At 48.9% G+C, this 19,910-nt stretch overlaps 2 protein-coding genes across 3 annotated transcripts in view; both read right to left on the bottom strand.

The window, feature by feature from the left end:
* Vstm2b (V-set and transmembrane domain containing 2B) overlaps nt 1-694 on the bottom strand; it is a 35,019-nt gene extending 34,325 nt beyond the window's left edge. Inside the window, exon 1 of one of the 2 annotated variants that reach the window (XM_051174956.1) lies at nt 381-694. In XM_051174956.1, coding sequence (XP_051030913.1) covers nt 381-462 — 82 coding nt within the window. In that variant the 5' untranslated portion in view covers nt 463-694. Of the gene's footprint in view, nt 1-255 lie in introns of both variants that reach the window. The other variant, XM_051174957.1, reaches the window with a different exon arrangement.
* A 33-nt stretch (nt 695-727) lies between these two features.
* LOC127214623 (uncharacterized) overlaps nt 728-19,910 on the bottom strand; it is a 124,482-nt gene continuing 105,299 nt past the window's right edge. The window contains exons 2-3 of the mRNA XM_051174959.1: nt 1,389-1,773; nt 728-989 (exon numbers count right to left, since the gene is read on the bottom strand). Coding sequence (XP_051030916.1) covers nt 763-989; nt 1,389-1,773 — 612 coding nt within the window. The 3' untranslated portion in view covers nt 728-762. The remainder of the gene's footprint in view (nt 990-1,388; nt 1,774-19,910) is intronic.

Below are 19,910 nucleotides of genomic sequence, written 5' to 3'. Positions count from 1 at the left end.
CAGGGAGCAGCTGCAAAGCGGAAGCGGAGACCTGCCACTTGCTGCAGACTGCTTCCCTCCGGGTCGTTCAGGGTGCAGGGCAGATAGGATCGGGCCACAGCATTGGAGCCGGGCAGGGGCACGCCAACTTTCGCTCACTGCAGGCCTCTGCTTAGCGGGGACCCGTGGAAAGACACCCTAAGCGGCCGCCACAGCCGCCGCGGTGACCCTGGTCTGCTCTCGTGCCCCTACCCACTCCCAGCCTAGGTTGCACACCGGGATCGCTGGAGACCGTGAAACCTGCCGCTTCCTTTCCTCCTCTGTGGCCACGATGGCAGACTTCCGCGGCCTCAGCAAAGGATCCCCTGAGCCCAACGCGGCCGCGAAGTTCCCGCGCTCACCGTCGGCGACGAAGAGCAGCAGGCCGTGCAGCAGCAGGGGCGGCAGGTATCCGAGGGCGCCGAGCCGGTTCCGCTGTTCCATTTCCCGCAGGGTTGCGGCGGCGGCGGGGCCCCGGCGCGGAGAGGCGGCGGCGGCGGCAGCGTGGGCTTGGCTCCGGCTCGAGCTCGGGCTAGGACTCCTCGGAGCCTGCCATGGCCCCGCACGGCGCCCCCTCTCCTGGCCGCCGCCGGCTGCCAATCAGCCAGGCTTTCTTGCCGGCTGGTCCGGCGCAGATCTGGCGTGGGGCGCTGCTCTGGGGGCGCAGGAGGCGAAGTCTAGCCAGAAGGCTCCTTAGGTCGGTACCTCCTTAGGGTGGTCCACAAGAAAATGGGGATCCGCAGTTCAGTCTCTAGCCGGCGGGTCGGGCAGCGGCCGGGCTGCGCCAGGACCCATCCTTGGAGAAGGGGGTGAGTGTCTGAGAGCCACCAGCTTCTGCCTCCCGGTATCCTGGCTGGGCTCCCGACTGCCACCTCCTCCGGCTCTCGCCGAGCTCTCCCGCCGCCGCCCCCGCTGGTTTTTCCGCGGTTCTTTCCGCAAGGCGAGTGGGCGCTCAACCGCGGCGCGCAGACCTGGCGTCCGACCCAGCGCAGCGCGGGGCGAGCGGGTCCGGCGTGGCCGACCCGCAGCCAGTGAGAGGAGGGGAGAGGGGGAAGGGAGAGAAAGGGAGGGGGCGGTCAGTGGCTGGGTGGCGAGCAGCCTCCTCCGCGACATCACCCCCGCCCTCCTCTCCGAGCCCGCCCCGCCCCCACCCCACTGGTTCCCCATCCCTCCGCGGGATCACTAGGAGCGAACACCGTCTTTCTGGCTGCAGCGCAGCCCCACCCGCCTCTGCTTTCTTAGGGGGTCCTCCCACCCAAACTCCGGGCTTCTTCCCAGTGTGCCCATCCTTGGAGACAGCTGCTCCACCCTGCTTCCGTGTTCCCCCCCCCCCGATACTCTCCGCAGCCCCCAGGGCCTCAACTCCTTACCCAGATTTGGGCCACGAGCCACACCACTCTTTGGCCCAGACCCGGGCCATGGCGGGTGGATGGGCGCTAGGGGACTGAGAGAAGGGCGGAACGCTGTGTCCGGCCAGAAGCAAAGCCAGGTGACAGTGAAGACTAGGAGTCCGCAATGTGAGAGAGAGAGAGAGAGAGATGTGAGCGCCCAGCAAGCAGGTGCCTGTGGCGCGGAGCGCACCAGAGAGCCAGCAAGCAGCGGCCGTGAGTGACGGCAGAGGAGGTGCGGGTGGGGCGGAATGGGGAGCGCTGGGCACGACTCAAAGCTCCGGAGGTTTCTGGTTGGGGGAGGTCTTCTTGCCCGAGGAGAGCCGATCCTTGTGTCCTCGCGAGCTCTTCCCCGCCATTGCCCACTCTGTACCCATAGCAAAGGGGTCCCCAACCCCCGCCCCAGGCGGAAGGAGGCAGAGGTGGCATACACAGTCGCGTTCACAGCCCATCCCCCACTTTTGCTTCTTCTGAGTCCCTGAACATGCCCTGGCCACCTCCTGAGCAACCTAGAGAGTGCAGTCTGCCTTCCTAAGGGGAGTGAGGGTGGATAAGTGGTTCAGTTTGGGCAAAGTGGCTTAGGGCAGAGCCCTGGAGTTCTCCTTGGGCCTCTTCTCTTTCTTTTCCTCAGAATTTGGGATTCTCCAGCCAGTGGTCTGGTCTGGTCTCTTAGCTTAACCTGAAGTTACGGTGAACATCCCAGTAAACTTCCCCTGCAGTCTGGGGCCAGTCTCCTAGTGTCTCTGCCAGTGGGCTAATGGCTAGTGAGTGAAAAAGGAAACCCAGAAGGGAAATACTTTCCAGTAGTCATCCCAGTCTAAGAAAAGAAGGACACAATCCTAGAGAAGAGGCTGCTAGCCCTTTCTAAACTTTGCCTTCAACAGTGAAGACCATGGGCACGGTATCCCTCTGCCCCTCCTCTTCCTTATGTGACAAGAGGGTTATTTTCACCCTCTGGTCATTCACTGATGCTCTTGCGAACAGAAAACCATGTAGACCTTTCCTCCAGGGTCCGCATTGCCTGCTCCCACTACATATCATCACCATTGACCTGCCTCCCCCTAGACATTCCACATTTAGAACCCAGAATAGGCCTGTGAATATAAAACCTTGCAGGCCCCTTGCTGTCCTCTGCTTTTGAAGGGAGGGGGCAGACTTGTATCATGCTACCCATATGCTAGGCCATAGCAGAATTCTGAGGGAGCTATTGAGGAATTTATTACAATCAGGGATCTGATGGCATGAGCTAGCACACTGTGCATGAACTTCTTTGGAGAGGTAGTGAGCTTTTTATCCCAGTACCAGGGCCAATGGAGGACTGATGGCCAGTGAGCAAGCTTACTGGAAGGAATTCCTGCCACTAGAAGGAGGTATACCTTGGTCACTCTGAAGGTTTGTGGATTCTTTCTACCCATTCCCCTTGGCAGGATTTTTTTGCCTGTGACATAAATTGGTGTGACTATAATAATAGAATAATAGTAATAGTTGCTTGCCACCATGTGCTTGTCACACAGTAGACACTGGCTGCACTTTCTGTGTATCAGTTCTCAGGATGACAACTGAGAGTTCCTTCTCAAACATAAATTAGATCATTCTTGCTCTACTCTGAAGCATACAGTGGCTTCCACTCCACTCAGCATTTCCAGGATCAAATGGTTGCCTTCTCAATATCTACTTTCCCTCGTCCCTCTGCTTTCTCTGCCTTTCTGTCTTTACCCTGGCTCACACTCCTCCCTGGACAAGGTCCTTTCTTGTGCAATGCAACATACCCACCCCCAGGACCTTTGCATCAGCTGTCCTTGGTCCAGCTAGGATGTTCCTCTGCCCAATACTCGTGCTCTGAATTTTGTCATGAAGTGACTTTCTTAGCTAGGCCCACCCACCTCTAATCCATGTTTGACTCTGTAGTCTGGTGTTCCCTCCCCCAGTATTTCTTCCTTCATTATTTTCTTTTAAAATAACCCCCTTTCATCTTATGGTTCATGTCTTTACTTATTGTCTTTCCAGCTTCAAGTCCATAAAGCTTTTGCCTGCTTTCATCGCTGGGGCTTTTAACACCAGAGTCTAGCACAGAGTCTGAGTTAGACAGTGTGGTTTCAGCCTGTGTTACGGATGAGGTAGGTAAGCCTCAGACAGTTTGTGGAACTTCCTGAAGGTCACACTGCTAGTAGGTGGCTGAGGCTTCAGCACAGGGCTGTCTTATGTGAGGTTCTTTATTTAAATAACTACAACAAAATAAAAAGTTATACAACCCTCTTCCAAGTCAAGAAAATCTGGAGCTTCTGAGAAGGGGTAAAGCCACCTAATTGGCTCAGTGTTGGTAAGAACTGCTCGCCTGTCCATGTAGATTGGAGTGGAGAGTTGCACTGTCCTCACTGCCTTTACCATCCATCTCTGCTAGGTACAGTAGTGAACAAGAAACATCTTTGGGAGCATTGCGAAGGGCTTTTGTTCCCCTTTGATGGGGTTTCCTGGTGGTAGGCAGGGACTCTGGGACTCCTAGTTTTTTCTGGCCTAGGTACCACCTCTTGAAAGGGAGCCAAATTCTTCCTCACCAGTCCTGATGGGCCAGGGGCAGGCACCTGTGGTAGAGTGTATGCATATGTCTTTTCTAAGGGGTTGCTTCTCTCTGGGGACACAGCTACTCAGCCCGACCCCACTGCAACTATCCCTTCAGCATCTGCAAAGATGCCTTGCTAGCATGCATCCTGTTTTTATGAGGGAAGCATTTTCCTGTGATGGATCTGTGGGAGCATTCCATGAGTGTTTGGTTCCCCTCCATGATTGCTCATCAGTGGCGTAGAGAATTGCAGGATTTCCCTCCCTCTCTCTCTCTCTCTCTGCAGTCATAGATTTGAAGTGCCTGTGGATCTGCAGTGTCGAGGGGTCTCCCATAAGGTGCCTGGTGGCCTTTGAACTGGCTGTTTCCATGGGCTTCTTCCTGCCAAACCTGACTGGTGTGCTTTGGGTTCCCTTTCTCACATGCCTTGATTGTCTTTGCTGTAGTTCCACTCAGAATTGAGCAAGAAGCCCTTGCCAGTGCTGTTCTGGGGATGGCGATCTCTGAAAATATCTTTAACACAGCTTTAGCAAATGTGCCTCCTGGAGTCACTTGCAAAGTTTGTTTATTTTAATGTTCCATTTTGGAGTTGAGGTTTTGATATTCTTGTCTCAGTTGACCTTTCCTGTCCTTTCACTGCCACGTGCAGCAACATTGATTTTGGGTAATGTGTTTTGATTTTAAGATGCAGCCCATCCATAAACTTTTCTATCAATAACTCCAGCACACTCTGGGTACCAGACAGCTTAAAGCAAAATATCAGATTTATGGGGACCTTTATTTTTGGGAAATGTAGTCATTCATTTGCCACCAGTGTCAGGGGATTAAGGCTTGGAGTCTGGCAGGGGGAGCCTTCAAGGACACACATCAGGTCAGGATACACAAAGATTGCTAGAGAGGGAAAGGATGAGGGGATTTCTGAGCCAGGAGGAAGGCAAATGAAAAAGTTTTCATTTTGTGTTCCTTTTGCCCTCTTCTGTCCAGCCTCATGATCAACTTGGAGTGTTAGATTCCAGGAGGACAACCCCTACATTGCATGGGGACAAGAGAGACTCTTGTATGCTCATCAGACCTTGGGCTGTCACAGAGGTTGCCTGGCCCTGTCCTTGTACCTTCTGCAAAGCGGGCATAGCTTTCAGTCTGGGCTCAGCTGGTTACAGAAGGGACATACAGCTGGCAGGGCTCCAGGGTCTGGCCTGCCGTTGCTCACTGCAGTGGCAGTGGCCCCTCACTTTCTCTACAGAGCTGGGGCTGTTTGTGAGTCTATCAGAGCCATAGTTTACTGGGCTTAGCCACTGCCCAGAGAAGGGGTATGAAGAGAGAAATGCCCCAGGCAGGATCTGCTTCAGTACTTTCCAGCACTGGGAACACTTCAGAGAACAAGACATACAGGGGGCCCTGCATAAGACCACTTCACTTTAGGGAAGAGTTGAGGGAGAAGTTGGTCCAAATTTTAAATTCAGAGTCTCATAGCTAAGGCTGGCCTGGAACTTTCGATCCTTCTGCCTCAGTTTCCTGAGTTTTGGAATCTGGGCTTTGCACCTCCATCCCTGGTGAGGATGTTTGTGCCCAGAAGAGAGAGGCTGAGAGCTGCACATGGTGTCAGGGCTGAGTCTTGCAGAAAACAGGCCAGCATGTGATGGTGTGATGCCCCTAGCTGGGGAGATCATGAGAGAAAAGTTGGAGATCCCTTGGGCAGGCTTCCTGACAGCTGAGTCTGTGTGCAAAGCATGAGTGAGATGGTCTCCTGTGGGGCCTGGTTATGGTGCATTACTATTTTGAGTGCTACCCAAGAGAGCATATTGGGCCAAGAGACCAAGGGATGTGACTGAGACAGAAGAGTCCAGAGTAAGAAGATCATGAATGGAGTTGAGAGACAGGGCAGGCTTTGGACTTGTTACAAAAAGGTAGTAGGGACTCTAGGAGCTTGTCTGTAGGGTTAGGCAGGAGCAGGGACATCAACAGATGTAGTCACAGTTGCAGACAGAGGCAAATTCATTGCTGTAGACAATGTACTGAACTCTCAGGTGAGTCCTCAGCTTGCCATCTTCCTCTGCTTCCACTCCTCTTACCTTTGAGATCAGGTCCTGGCAAGCACCTCCGTCATACTCAGTTGTGAAAACCCCACAATGCCCAAGTCAGCAGGAGGAGGTACTGACCATGAGAACTGATTATTTAGCTGCTGGTGTAGAAGTGACAGCCACAGTCTACATTGGAAAGGCATACCTGCTGGCTTTTGGTGCTGGGGGAGGTTGTGTGGGACATTGCAGTCATTGCATGGTCTTGAACCTGGGTGCTGAGAAGAGGCAGAAACAGAACAAGAAGTGACCAGGAGAATTTAGTATTCCCTAATGGATTTTTAGCTCCCCTCACCCTGTGTGTGTGTGTGTGTGTTTTATTTAGTCATTTGCCAAAATAAATCTTATAGACCTACAGAGAATTAATTGTTTTATTTTTTAATATTCTCAGTGCACTTGGGGTTTTATTTCCCACTAGATCTATTAGTTTAATTTAGTAGAGGACAGACTGTGTACTTAACCAAAATTTGTTCTGACATTATGGAGAATTAAGAGACTGAGGTCAGAAAGATGGAGCTGATCGATCTGCTTGAGATAAACTCTATTATTTCTCCACATGCTTTCTTCACCTTCATGGTGAAGACAGTGATTGGAAAACACGGCACTGTCTGATCATGACTAGGCCAGAGGGTCAGGGCTATGACTCTTGAATCTTTTACTGAAAATCAGAGGTCACCTCCTTGGCAAGATGTTATTGGAACATGGCAGTAGAGGTGCTTTGCAGGGCTATTGTCACCTGTAGCATTCCTACGTGTCCCTTCCTGCCCTCACTTTAGTGTGAGTGTAAGACTCAAGGCATAGAACTGGGGATCCAGGCCTGAGAGAAACATGGCTATGGAGTCTTTCCTTAGGAGAAGATGCTTGGATGAATGCCTCCTCAGCTGCTGTGGAATGGATGAACTGATGTCTGAGCAATAGCTATGTAAACTGCAAGGGCAGATGTGGTCTTGTATCTCCATTTTGTTGACCTCAGGAGAAACTCTCAGTGTGCCAGTTCCATTAAAGGACGGCCACAGATATAGAACCCAAAGCTTGCAGCAATCTTCTAGAACTGTCTGGACCTCCACCTAGAAGTCTCTGACCAGAGCATCTCCATAGGGTTCTGAGACAATAGGAGACATTCTCGCAGTTCTAGACAGTTAATTGCAACTCTCCCTTAAAGAACCCATGTCTACATCTGGGTATGCCTTTCTGTCTGAGTACCTTTCATTCTCCTGTCCTGATGGTAGCTCTGAATAGTGTAATAAAGAAGAAGGTCCCTTTGTCCAGGCAACACTGTCCTGGGCCTGTGTGGTCCCTGCAGTTCCAGCAGAAGGCTTAGTTCTGTCTTTGTCTAGGAACTTCAAGGCTGGGCCCTGGAAGCCAACTATAGTCCTTCATGGTCCAGTCCTAGGCAGTCCTGCTGCTTGGCAGGCTGGAATCTTTCGGAAAGCCTTGTTGATGACTTTTCCTCCCTTTATGCTCATCTGTTCTTGATTGTTCCCACACCCAGAAGGATACTCCCATGTAGCTTTAAGTTGTCATTCTGGAAGGCCCAGATTTGCTTTCATCTGCCAGTCCATCTCTAAAGGTCTGGTGATTTCTGGGGCTCTGCCTTGAGTATGCTGAGGCCTCATCTGTGCTGAGCATGGAGGTGGAGTGATTAGTGGTCTGCTGTTGGCATGGGAGGTGACGGCAGGATTTTCCACATCTGAGGTGGGTTCCTGGGCCATTCTGACTAATTCATGAGTTTTTGTCTTTTCATACTTACCTTAAGGCCAGCATAGGGAAGATGATAGACCTGAGGAAACTTTCTGCTCACCTATCTAATAGGGACAGCTGTTAATGAAAGACCTGTGGCTGTCCTGAACCTTTTCCTGCTCAGACACATTGCTCAGCATGTGGTAGGTTTTCAATGGGTGATGGGTGACAGAAAGCCAAAGCCATTGTGTGGCCCCTATTGAGTTCCCAGACTGCTCAAAGGAACGTAGGTCTTCATGGTCTCATTCTGGGAGTTGGCCCATCTCTACTGCGAGTCTTTGCGTGGGGAGTGGGGATAGTCTCAAGCTCTAATTCGACATCATCTTTACCCTTGTTGGATATAGCTTTATCAGTTTTACCTCTATGCTGGAAGAGTCACAGGCAAAGGCAGGGGCACCTGTCCTGGGATAAGTGGCCAGACTCTGGCCATCTTGACTGCTCTATTGATGCTTATGCCCAAGTCTTGGAGGAGCTCCCAGGCACTGCTGTGACCTTCACGCCTGAATCACCCCCTCAGACTTTGTCCTGCTGGTAGACTGGCAGCTGCCAATGCTGTGCGGTTTGTGAAATGTCAGTGGTTTAATATCAATTCTGGAGGTTTTATTGCCTCCCCCTTCCCCATTTTCTGATGGGATTTGATCCAATAAAGGCTGATCTAGATGATGGTATATTTGTGTTCCCATCTGATGTTGACAGAAGGTCACCCTGCTGGAGAGAGGGGATGCCTTGACCCAGCACTCCTGTCTTTGCTCTTCTTCTAGGCTCTTCCCTACAGCATGGTCAGGTGAATGCAGTGCTTGGCCTTGTGGAGCAATCGTCAAGGCCAGGGTGCCTGAGGTTTAAGATACGCAGTTGTCAACAATGAAAGACTGCAGAATGTCTTGATGCTTCAGGTCTGACTTAATTTCTCTCGCCAGTATTTTAAAATACAATTGCCTCTTTCTGAGAAGCAAAAGCAACGTACCAAATGAGATTCTTTTAATGGGGAAAGCCCAGCACCAGGCTATGCTGGCTTGTGCCTCTGTTCTCTCTCTGTCTTTGACTTAGCATTGGGGCAGCAGGAACTACATATAAATCTAGACCAAATGGGTCAGTGGGATCAGATTTCACCTTTACTTGCTAGGGAGAAGCCAGCCCACGTGAATGAAGGAGCATCATCCCCTGGTTTGCCCAGTGGCAGGTGGTCTTGTGTGCAGCACAACTTTCAGAGTATTCCTGGGCTGGGTATGATCAGATGGAGGAAAGAATGGGGACTGAAGCAGGATAGAAAGCTAAGGAACATTATGGGGACACAAGAATGGAGAGGGGCCCCTCTCCCAAGAATCTGGTTGCTTTCACTACCCATGTAGCAAGAATTCCAGTGGAATTAACAACTGACTGCTAAAGGCCTTTCTCCCTTTTCAAATATAAACCTACAGTTTTGTAGGAATCTCACAAGAAGCCCCATGTTCAGAAAAGAAATATGTATTAAACCCTCTGTGCAATCATAGTGGCTCCTGGCACCAACAGATTATGATTCTGCCTAAGGTACCTTCAGAGTCACCCTATAATTTCACTTATCATAAGAGGGGATATGTGGCTGAGATTTCTTATCAACCTTTAAGATGTAACATGAGAGCCACCAAATTGTTATATATGGCAATTACTAAGACAGTTAATTTCCACTGCTCTTCAAGGAGCCCATATCTACAGTTGGATAGTCTAGTCTCTGGGTCTGCTTACCCCTTGGCCTTCATTCTGCAGAGCCATGCTGGGCTGTCCATGAGGGGAGTGTGGACGGTAACCCTAGGCTCAGGTGGTCTAATGACCTGTTCCTAGGCCCTTCCCTGGCCACAGAAGAAATCTCAAGTCCCCATACTGTTTGGGGACTATGTCCCCTCCAGATGCCTGGAAGGCTGTCTGCCTGAGATATTCCAGAAAGCCTAGAGCACACTGTGGATTCTAAGACCTGTGAAGATCAAATAGGAAAGGGTGGGGCTCATTGCAGATACTGGGGGGTGCAGAGGAAACAGAGATACTTGTCTGCAGATATCCCTGGCCTCTGAGGGAAAGTGCCAAAAGGATCTGCCCTTCAGAATGAGGAATTGTCTTCCAACCACTATTTTTTTTTTGAGGTGGGGATATTTTATTATTTAGTTATGTATTTTTGAGACAGGGTCTTGCTCTATAATCTTATGCTGGAATTTTAGGCATGTGCCACCACACCTGGCAAGCCTGGCCACCTTCCAAACCTGGTCCACTGCCAACGTGAACATTTTCTGTGTCTCACAAGGTTGCTTGACATCCATGAGGCCAGCAGGAAGAGTGAATGACCCCTTTCTTCTGTCCCTCCCATGGGCCCATTGCCACAGCTGTGCTTAACCTTTTGGATGTTTCCAGCAGCTCTGTCCTTTTCTCTTTACTGTTCAGCCACCACCATAGTTCCTGTCTCCATCGTCTGCTGGTTGATACCCAGGGACCCCACTGTCCTGGCACGGGGTACTGAACTCCTTGTTAGGTAAAAGCTGCTCTGGTGTATTAGATGTAAAGCAAATGATAACCAGGCTATAATCCACAGCCCCAGAGAATCTAGGTTACAAGGAGAACACTAAGAGGGACACATGGATATCCCTGGGAAGAGGAAATAGATGAGATGTACTAGGCAAACTAGAGGAGGGGGAGTAGAAGGGATGGGAAGGGGGGATGAGAACATAAGGTACCAGGATGGCTGAGTTGGGGACAGGACAGAGAGTGGGGTGGGGGAGTAATGAAAGAGATATCTTGAAAGAGGGGACTGTTATGGGGTTAGGAAGAAAGCTGGTGCCAGAGAAACTCCCAGGAATCCACAGGGATGACTCCTAGTAATAGTGGAGAGATTGCCTGCACTGGCCTTCCCCTGTAATCAGATTGATGCCTACTATAATTGTCATCATAGAGCCTTCATCCAGTACACAATGGGAGCAGATACAAAGAACCACAGCCAAGCACTGGAACCAGCTCTGGGATTCCAGATGAAGAGAGGGAGGAGGGGTTGGGGGAGGTCAAGGTCATGACAGGGAATCCGCAGAGAAACCTAATCAAAGCTTGTGGGATCTCACAGACTCTGGACAGACAGCTAGGGAGCCAGCATGGGACAAACTTTGGCCCTCTGCATCTGGGTGACAGTTGTATAGATTGATCTTTTGTGGGGCCCCTAGCAGCAGGACCAGGACCTGTCCCTGATGCATGTGCTGGCTCTTTTGGAACCTATTTCCTGTGCTGGGATGCCTTGCTTAGCCTTGATGCAGGGGGGAGGAGCTTGTACTTGCCTCAACTTGATATGCCATGCTTTGTTGATTCCCATGGGAGGCTTGCCCCTTTCTGAAAAAGAGGAGTAGAAGGAAGGCAGGGGGAGCAGGAAATGAGGAGGGAGAGGAAACTGTGGTTGGTATATAAAATAAAAGAAAATTTTGATTTTAAAAAAAAAAAGTGCTCCAGTGGTCAGTCAGAGTAATGAGATCTATGCTGAGGTCAGGGGTCTTTGTAGCATTTTTCCTCTAGGATTTGGCTGTGACTACAGTTGGACATCTCTGATTTCTCTGCCTTGGTTGCTGTTAGTGTCATTCAGTTCCTAGATACTTTGTCACTTGGGGCCAGAAATCCTGTTGCATTTTCTCCTCCTTGTCCCTCAGAATAATCAGTCATGGAGCATCCATAGTGTGCCTAACAGAGCTCCACCACTACACGCATTTCTTGAATTAATAAAAAGTGAAGACATACGGGTATTCACTTGCAAACCAGTTGCTCATTTCATTAATGGGAGAGAATAGTTGACAGAAGCAGCTTGGGGGAGGGTTATTTGGGGCCCACAGTTTCACTGCAGGAAGGCATAGTGGCTGAAGGTGCACAGTTCACAGTGGCAGGAACTTTTGGTATGGTTTGTTCACATCTTGGTAGAGAAGACACAGACTAGACAGCATCATCCAGGTTTGCCTTTAGTGACTCACTTTATCTAGTTAGGCTGCAGTGCCAAAGGTTTCAGATGCTCCACCAAACACTTCTACAATTTGGGGACCATGTGTTTAAACACTTGTACCCTTTGGGGCACATTTTTAAACTGTACTTGTGAGAGAGTCACAACCTTTCCCATCTCACAGATGGAACACATGAGTTCCAGACCCATGTAGTGGGTCTCTGGAAGACACAGGAGTGGTAAAGAGCAGAGACTAAGCCAGTCTGCTGAGCAGTGGAGGCCGCCTTCCAGACCTGCCTTGGTGTGAATGCTGTCTCGTCTTTCCTTTCTTCCAAATTAAGCATTTTCTCTCTCAGCATCTCAAGTTGGGGACTATGTAGACATAGCCACTAGGTTAGTTAGTGCCATCTCTGGTGAGCAACTGGGTAATTATTTCCAAAAATATTGACTTGTAATGTGAAGAAAGCTCTTCTCCAGGCCACCCGTCAGCAGAAAATTGCCTCTGGTATTAACATTTCATCAACCACATAATGTGAATTGATGTAAATGCATAATTAGAAATAATAGCCTGGGAAAATTCACTCTTATTTATAAAATTGGGCTTGTTAAATTAAAATGGGAGCTAACGACTTCCATTTCCCCAGTAAAACATGGCCTGGGTTTTGCCGGCTTTGCAGAGGTCCTGATTCATGTCTCTGGGCTTGTATGCACCCACAACTGGAAGGAGGAGACAGGGGGATGGGGGAGGGAGGGAGGAAGAAAGAGAGGGAGAAAGAGAGAGGACAGTGTTCTGAGCAGGCACAGATATCACCTGTCTTAAAGGTGTCTCTGCAGTCACATGAATGGGCCGCTCAGAAACATCTCAATCACAATGCAACAAATAGCAGTCTTGAGGGAAGAGGACTGTTGTAAAAGTCCTTGCGTTATATTCTCCTGGGGAAGAGAGGACAGCTCACCCACTCACCTGAGTCCCAGGGATGACATGGTACTATATGGATATGATAAACCTTACCTCTGACTTGTTCTTACTGGGCAAGTGTGCCTGTTGTCTATGCCCCAGCCCCTGACACAGAAAGATGACCTGATCCTTAACCATCAGTACCTCTCATGCCTGGCTCAGAGTCTGTCCTGAGTTACCAAGAAAGCAGGCCTTGAAACCAGGAGAACAAAGCAGGTATGCAGATGGCTGGAACCATCTTTTTTATGATCCCCTGCCCATCCTTTCTGCTTCTACACCCCAGTGGGGCTGTGATTTCTCATCAGTTACAATTTTTTTTAAGCCTTTATTTTAAAATGCCCTTTAAATAGTAGCCATTGTTATTACTGTTCTGTTGCTACTTGGTACTAGGGATTTAACCTGGGGCTTCAGTCTTGCTCATAAAATTTTTTTTCCTTTTTCATTTTGAGACAAGGTCTCAGTAAGGCAAACTAGGCTGGGCTTGAGTTTTTTGTTAGCTCAGGTAAGTGTTAAAATCATGTTCCTCCTGCCTTAGCCTCCTGAGTAGCTGAATTTACAGGTCTGTGATGCCATTGCCAGGTGAGTCAAGCACCCCTAATGCTGAAGGAAACTTAGGGCTACACCCCAGCCCAACCCTAGCCCAAGCTGGAACTGATACTTTGAATACCCCACTCTAGAAGCCCTGGCCTCCTTCAGACAGTTTTGTCTTGGCCTGTGGTCTGTCCCTCTTCTGCAGCTACAAACTCAGCCATCTTTGATATGCTCCAAAGCTGGGTTGCCAAGGGCCTGAGGCTCAGGAGGGTTTCCTTATTTTATTCAGTTGCAGAGCCTGAAGTGAAGTCAGCAGAGGGGGTTACTGTGAGATCTCTCTCTCTCTCTCTCTCTCTCTCTCTCTCTCTCTCTCTCTCTCTCTCACACACACACACACACACACAGATGAATAAGCAGATGTCTCCTTTATAAGGACTGATATACAACTGTGATAAAGCAGAGATATGAATGAGGAAGCTCCTTTAGCTGGTCTCTCATCCTGGTAGCCATCAGAGGAAAGGCCCCAAGGCCTCCACTCTGTTGGTAATGCACTTGAGATCCATTGGGTGGGGGTGGGGATTTCCCTGGGTTAGGCCGGGCATGCAGAGTGATGCCTACAATGGCCAATGGCCAGGCCTACTGTCCCCTGCTTCCTTGTGTTCATAAGAGTCTGACTTTCCCAGGAAATACCCAGTCTCTTTTCCTTGGAGCTGACCTTTTCTGATGATCGAAGTAAAATTCTCCATCTGTCACTTGCATTGGACAAGCCTCTAGCTACACCAGGGGTGGGCTAGCCCAGGGTCACACAGGGGTCAGGGACCAAGACCTGGTTTCAGACTTCATTGGGCCTGAGTCTAGCCTAGTAATCAGAACTGCCTGCCCGCCCCTAGCCCCACCTGGCTACCCAGGGCCTTGTGTTGGGGGGCGGGGTGACAAGAAGAAATGCTTACAGCTCTACATGCAGCTCCCCTGGCCTTTCCCTCTTCCTCCCACTCTTCTAGGCCACAAGCTAAGCACTTGTCTCCAGAAACAGCCGGGCCTTGTCCGCTCAGCTGTGGCTCTGTGATCCAGACAATCCCTGCTATGTCCTATGTCCGAAGAGCCCAGAGGCTGACGGAAGAGCCTTGGCTGGGACCCAAGAAGTGCAGGGGGTGATGGGCTTTGAAGCTTGAGCCTGCAGGATGCCTATCTTCCAGGGCCTCTGAATTTCTCTCACAGCCTACCAGAGGGAGAGGGCTATCAGGGAGTCCAGAGTTCCAGGCCTGGCTTCTTTCTCCCAGAGGCCTCATCTCCCCATTAGTAAGCCCTGTGTTCTAACCTGATGCCCTCAAAGGTTAAGATTTGTCCTTAACCCATCATTATTCTCAGTTCCCTGAACTTTGATTGTGCCCAACTTTGCAGCTGAGTCTCAGGGTGGTCAAGTAACTGGCCCAGGGCTGCACAGCTGGCTGTCTGCATCTGTTACTCCAAAGCCTGTCCTCAAAGCCAGCAGGCTCCGTGGCTTTTCTGAGCATCTTTGTCCATGCTGCCATCTCCACTGACTGAAAAATGATTTCCTTTGTTAGATGGTATACATTTATTGGGTCTCTATCCTGCATTTGGTCTTGACTTCATGTTGCTGAAGAGGAACTTGTTCATGAACAAGCAGATAAAATGGAAACCAGTGCTAAAGTCTATGTAGAAATTTGAGAAATGAGTGTGCTACAACATGTCTCAGGGGTCTTTAGCAGCAACACCAGGGAATGCCACCCTGAGGACCTTGTGGTGACTCTGTGGAGGTACAGATGTACAGAAACCAGAGAAAAGCATCCCAGGAATGGTGAGCTATGGTGTAGAGTTTGGAACTGCAGGAGTGGGTGCAGAGTTAGGAAGTGTGGAGCACATGATCATGCAGAGCTGTTGCCACAAATGAGCCTCAGATGGAGCTGAATGTCACTAGAGCCAGGTTCTACCGAAGCTGGCTGCTCTGCAGGCACCAAGGCCTGGAGAAGAGCTGTGTGTGAGGCAAGTAGATGAAGGACCCTTATAGGGAAAAGTTGGCCAGCATGTGGCCCAGTGTCAGAACTGAGTAGTCACAGACACTCAGGATGCAATGCTACTCAGGTCAGTGGTGCTATAATTATGTTATGAGTAAGGTTTTTTCCACCTGCCTGGTCCCACAGCCATGCCAGCCCCAAATAACACACAGAGATACTGTATTAGATATAAAGCTGTAGGCCAGTTACTAGTTTCTTATTGGCTGGCTCTGTCTTAAATATTAATCCATTATCTATTAACCTAAGTACTTCCACGTGGTCTTATCTTACTAGAGAAAGGAGCTGGTGTTCTCTCTCCGTCCTCCATCTTGAATCTCCTCCCTACTCCTTCCAGAATCCTCCTTGTCTCCTAGTACCACCTATCTTGCTTTCCTATTGGCCAACAGTGCTTTATTCATTAACCAAGAAATATATATACAGAATGACATCTCCCATCATCAGTAGAGTCCACAGGTAAAGGCTTTCAAGTCTTTACAACTAAATACTACAAAAATGCAACTTGATGGAACAAGAATGTTAGTTTCAATCCTTGCTAGCTTGGTCCCATGCCCTTAAGCAAAATATTTTGGAGATTGGAGGTTGTGTCAGGGAGCTAGGAGAAAAAGGGAACTGTAGAGAGAGGAGGGAGAGAGAGGGAGAAGAGGGCATACATGTTTACTTATTTCCTCCTGCTGAGTTCCCTTTCCTTGAGTTACTACCTACAGAAACTGGCCTGTTTTTGTTTTGTTGTTCTCAACTTGATACAAGTTAGAATCATCTAGGAAGATGGAGTCTGAATTGAGGGATTATCTCCATCATATTGCGTATAGGAAAGGAAAGTCTGGGGGACATAGTATTTATTAATTAATGATTGATGTAGAAGGAGCCAGCCCACTGTAGATGGTGCCACCCCTGGACAGGTGGTCCTGAGCTGTATAAAAATGTAAGCTGAGCAAGCCAGTAAGCAGTGCAGTGTTCCTCTATGGTCTCTGCATCAGTTCCTGCTTCCATGTTCCTGTCCTGAGTTACTGTCTTGACTTCCCTCACTGGGTGGCTGTGACCTGGCAGTTGTAAGATGAAATAAACACTTTCCTCCTAGTATGTCTTGACCAATATTTATCACAGCAGTAGAGACCTAATTAGAAGAAACACTTAATACAGGAGCCTGTGAGAATGGTTCATATTGAAGCCATAGCAGGATATAAAGGAACTGTTCGTGGTGCCAGAGCTGGGGATAGATAGAGGAGGCTGGGTAATGTAGAGCTGGGCCAGGCTGATACTTGTATTTCTTTATGCTGTCTGATCTCTATAATGTAGAAGGAGGTTTGTCCTGAGAAAAGATGCACATTTCCTGTGGCCTGGGCCATTTTGGACTTGGGATAGATAATAGAGTGGGCTCTGACCTTGGGGTGGAAATGTACTGAGCTTAGATACTTCTAAATGGCCTGGAACTCACTCTGTAGACCAGGCTGGCCTTGAACTCACAGAGATCCACCTACCTTTGCCTCCCAAGTGCTGGGATTAAAGATGTGCACCACCACCACCACCGGGTCAGAGAGACTTTCTTGAAAACCAAATGTCTTTTCAAGCTATTACCAGGCATTTGGGAGCAATGGCCCTTGATTTTAAGGTACTCAATTCTGCTGACTACACTGCTCCTTTGGATGTTGGGTAGGGAGACATACTGATTCTGGCTGGCCATGGACTCATTTGCAGAAGTGACAGAACTCTCCTCATGTCCTGGCAGACTGTGAGCAAGCTCACCAAATAACCTTCTTCTAATGTGTTTCTTGTGAGAGTCATGGGCATCCCTTGACTCTGGCAATGCTACAGCCAGGGTCCTGTTCCTGAGATGCCCATGGGACGTAACGGGTACATACTAACAGGCCCAAGTCATCTTTGAATTCTTCAACATTGAAGTCTAGAGCTGAGCTCTTAAGCAAATGAATATAAGCTACCGTAGAAGCTCTTCACAGCATTGGCAGTATTATTCACCTCACAATTGTTGAAAATTAAAATTGTCCATAGCTTGTGCGTGCTTTCTCCCTTCATTGCAATTTAAGAACTAACAACATTTAGCTCATCAAAAATAATACTAGCTAGGAAAATGGCTTTTCTTTTTTAAAAACCCCCAACATTTTGCCTTAATGTGTTCCTTGGAAGAAAGTAATTTACAATGCAGACAAGACAATTATGTGACTTGATTTAACACAGTGGATCATGCTGGTGTCCCCCTCCCCCACCTTTGTCTGTGGGGAACCTGTGGGGCAATTATTTGGAGCTACCAACTTAGACCTGTAGCTTCTCACATTTACAGCAGGTTGGCAGGAGTCTGGCAGGAGGTTCCTGGTGACTTTCGTCATTTTGTAGTTGGGCTTATGCTTCTCCACAGGGACTAAAACTTCCCTCTGTCAACTGGGAGCTTGGGCTCACACCCACAAATCAACTTGGAGTCTGAAGCCTGAAACTTATCATTCACCTCACTTAGGGTCACCTCTTAGGCCCAATATCTTCACCCTGCTTTCCTGTGGATTATCTAGCTATGGAGCACTGACCTGGAGATTTGTGGAAGTCCTTCTGTTTGGGAACAGCCCAGAGCTGGATGAGTTGAATCCAGGCTAAATACCCACTTTCCTTCCCTCTTGGCTGGGCAGCTCCCAGGCCTATTTTGTACAGTGGCTCAGAGGTACCCATGGTCTGGGACTCCATTTCCCCCAACAATAATGACTCAGGACTGTATTTTATGTTATTCTTTGCCTGTCTCATTTCCTTTTACCCTATAAAAACTACTTGAGGCCAGGTGTGGTGGTGTACACCTGTAATCCCAGCTATGGGAGCCTGTGGCAAGAGAACTGACCATTGTAGGTTAGCCCGAGCTACAGAGCAAGACCCTGTCTCAAAAAAAAAAAATAAATAAATAAAAATAAAAAAAAATCAAATAGCCCACAAAAACCAGGAAAGAAAGGCAGAGTCAGAGTGACAGAGATACACAGAGGCAGAGAGAGGTAGAGGAAGACCAAGACTAAACAAAACAAACCTGGTTTTGCATTCTCAGGCCTTGTTCTTGTTTTGATCAAGATCTCCCTAGCCCAGCTAGTGTAACACATACAGGTATAGGTCATCAATGACAGACCAAAGAAAGGATTCAGGCAGGGTGATTGGTGGCCTTTAATCTCAGTACTCAAGAGGCAGCGACAGGCTGATCTCTATGAGTTCCAAACCAACCTGGTCTACTGAGTTCCAGGATAGGCTCCCAAAACTACACAGAGAAACCTGTCTCAAAAAAAACAAAAACAAAAACAAAAGCAAACAAATAAACAAACAACAACAAGAAAAAGAAAAAGATTTTAAAGATTTTAAAATTCACCTACTTGAAGTTTAGTGAACCTAAGAGTTTATTAGGAGCATTCTTGACTTAAGGCAGCTGCATCAATGAGAAATCTCACCCCAGCATGGGTAATGACTCATGAAAACTGCATCCCTGAAACCCTCCCTTGGTTCACATCCATATCCTATGTACCCCAGGGCTTCCCAGGACCATGTGCAGCTGAGGCAAGGCAGGAGTAGTAGATGTAACGCCAGCTGAGTATTTGTCCAAACCCAGGAAAGAATGTCAACAGCCCTATCCCCATTACCATAGACCAGGCTGTCACAGTGTGGGTCTGCTTTTCATTGCATGACTTCAGGATAGGGTCTTCTGTAGGCAACCACAGCTCTATGGTGGTCTATGGTCATGTCAGGCCACAGGAAATGGCTCTAGAAATGATGGTTACTGTGGTGGGGATGAGCTGGCCCAAATGCAGTCAGCATGCAAGTGTCCTGGGGGGATGAGCTAGGGGACTTGTTGACAACTATGTGACTGTCAAGAAATGTTGGAGTTGTCAGAAGAGTTAAACCATTAACAGGCACATCACCTGCAGGCTTCTGTGGTGGTCCCCACTGCAGTTCCTGGCATCACCCCATGTTGTTCTGAGGGCCCCCCTGGAACTAGAGTGGGTGCTCTACAATTATCCCTCTTCATTGCTCATCAGCCTCTCTGCAGTGTAGAACATGGCAAAGAAGCCATGTTTTGATACTTAGACCATCCAGCCCAAGCTCAACTATTTAGCTACAAAGAAGCAAAAGGGATTCCCAGTGTATTGTGGCAGCTACCAAAGCCAAGGCATAAACTGGGGCAACCTCCCTTTGCCTCTCTGCTCTTTTAGGAAGTTCCTCCTTGCTTGCTATTATATTTCCTTGTTTGGAGCTTGGCTGATGTCCCTGAGGGTTTTCTTTATCAGTGACCTTTCTTATCCCTATGACAAAAGTGCCTGCCAGAAGCAACTTAAAGGAGGAATGTTTGATTTTGATCCACACTTTTAGAAGTAATGGTGAGGAAGGCATGAGACAGTTGGATGCAGGAGCAGGGGCCTAGGCTCCTCACACACTGCCTCTGACAGGAAGCAGAGAACAAAGCTAAAAGTGGGGCCTAGACTATAGCTCTCAAAAGCCTGCCCTTAATGGCCTGTCTGCCAGCATCTCCAAACATTGCATAGTCTCCAAGACAGCATCTCCTATAAGGAACACTTCACATACAAACTATAATGGGACATGGGGTACATGCAATATAGGAATTTCCTATTTGGGTCCAAAGGAGATTCCACTGCTGCTACCTTCAACAGGGAGTTAGAGACTTGTGAGCCTGGAGCTGC

The sequence above is a fragment of the Phodopus roborovskii genome, unplaced genomic scaffold (genome assembly GCF_943737965.1).
Source record: "Phodopus roborovskii unplaced genomic scaffold, PHOROB, whole genome shotgun sequence".
Classification (NCBI taxonomy): Eukaryota; Metazoa; Chordata; class Mammalia; order Rodentia; family Cricetidae; genus Phodopus; species Phodopus roborovskii.
The sequence above is the reverse complement of the archived record's forward strand: the minus strand, read 5'-3'. Positions and strand labels throughout refer to the sequence as shown.